General features: G+C 42.8%; 1 protein-coding gene across 1 annotated transcript; it reads left to right on the top strand.

Annotated features, from left to right (window-relative positions):
• Positions 1–236: 236 nt before the first annotated feature.
• Positions 237–692, top strand: LOC141601786 (uncharacterized). The gene has a single exon (XM_074422089.1). It carries the CDS (start codon positions 237–239, stop codon positions 690–692), a length of 456 nt encoding a protein of 151 aa, XP_074278190.1.
• Positions 693–1,339: the final 647 nt, after the last annotated feature.

The following is a 1,339-nucleotide window of genomic DNA, read 5'->3' as shown; positions in this document are numbered from 1 at the left end:
AATCATATTGATTTATCTCGTATACTTTTAGTTATTTAGTTACCTAAATAATATGAACTAATTAGGGAAGATATGCCTTAGGACATTTGCCCCATTGTATATATGCATAGCTGTTGTACGGTTTATATTCATTCAATAATACACAAAAACTTCTCCCACTATTTCTCTTCTTAATCGTTTTTCATGGCATCAGAGCAACATCTCGATCCTGGTGTTTTTCTCATATCAATTCAATCATGACGATTAAGGCAGATGGGAGCAAGAAAACTGACAACAAAATAGAGCAAATTCCTCCATCTTCTCCGTTATTCCTACACCCATCGGATAGTCCGAGTTTGATGCTAACTCAGACCATCTTCGATGGCGAGAATTATGAATTGTGGGCTGACGCAGTGAAGAATGGCCTCGACGCCAAGAACAAATTGGGGTTCGTCGAAGGAAAAGTGAAGAAACCGGTTGTCAATGAAGGAGATGACGAGACTCTTGAAGCCGTAACCTGGAGGCAATGCAATGCGATGGTAAAAGCGTGGTTGCGAAACGTTATCAATCCAAAATTACACCCTAGTGTCACGTTTTCCGGAACAGTAACGGATATTTGGAATGAATTGCAAGAACGATTCACATCTGGAAACGCACCACGGGTGCATCAACTCAAAAGCGATTTAAATGATTGCAAGCAAGGGAAGAATTAGTCCGTGGTTGAATACTATACGCAGTTGAAATTAATTTGGGACGAATTGGCAAATTACAGCTGAGTCTTTCAATGTACTTGTGGAGCAGCAGCAGGTTTGATGAAAGAGCGCGAGGAAGAGAAGGTGCACCAATTTCTTATGGGACTCGACAACGTCCTCTATGGCCATATTTGTTCGAACCTGTTGATGGAAGATGACATAACCTCTTTAAGCAGAGCTTATACTCTCATTCTTCGAGAAGAGAGACACAGAGCAGTAACGAAGTCTAAAGAGGAAGCAGTGGAAATTGCAATGGCTGCAAAAACCGTCAACAATGGAGGACAAGGCCGTGGGGTTAGTGCTAGCAAAGACCAAGCAGACACGAGACCTGTCCAATCTACGCATTGTCAAAAGTACTAACATACAGAGGAAAACAGTTGGGAAAAACATGGGTACCAACCTAGAGGTCGAGGACGCGGACGCCGTGGAGTGCGAGGTTATGGAAGAGGAGGTCGAGATCGTGGTGACAACAGTAGATGAGATAGAACGAGTAAGAAATTTTCTGAGCACAAAGACAGGAGGTAAACATAATTCACCAGGTACGAACAAAATTTTTGTTGTTGATTGGCTACTCGATAGTGGCGCGTCGCATCACACGACTGGCCGAC

Source organism: Silene latifolia, chromosome 9 (assembly GCF_048544455.1).
Source record: "Silene latifolia isolate original U9 population chromosome 9, ASM4854445v1, whole genome shotgun sequence".
NCBI lineage: Eukaryota > Viridiplantae > Streptophyta > Magnoliopsida > Caryophyllales > Caryophyllaceae > Silene > Silene latifolia.
This window is presented reverse-complemented; position numbering and strand designations above follow the sequence as displayed.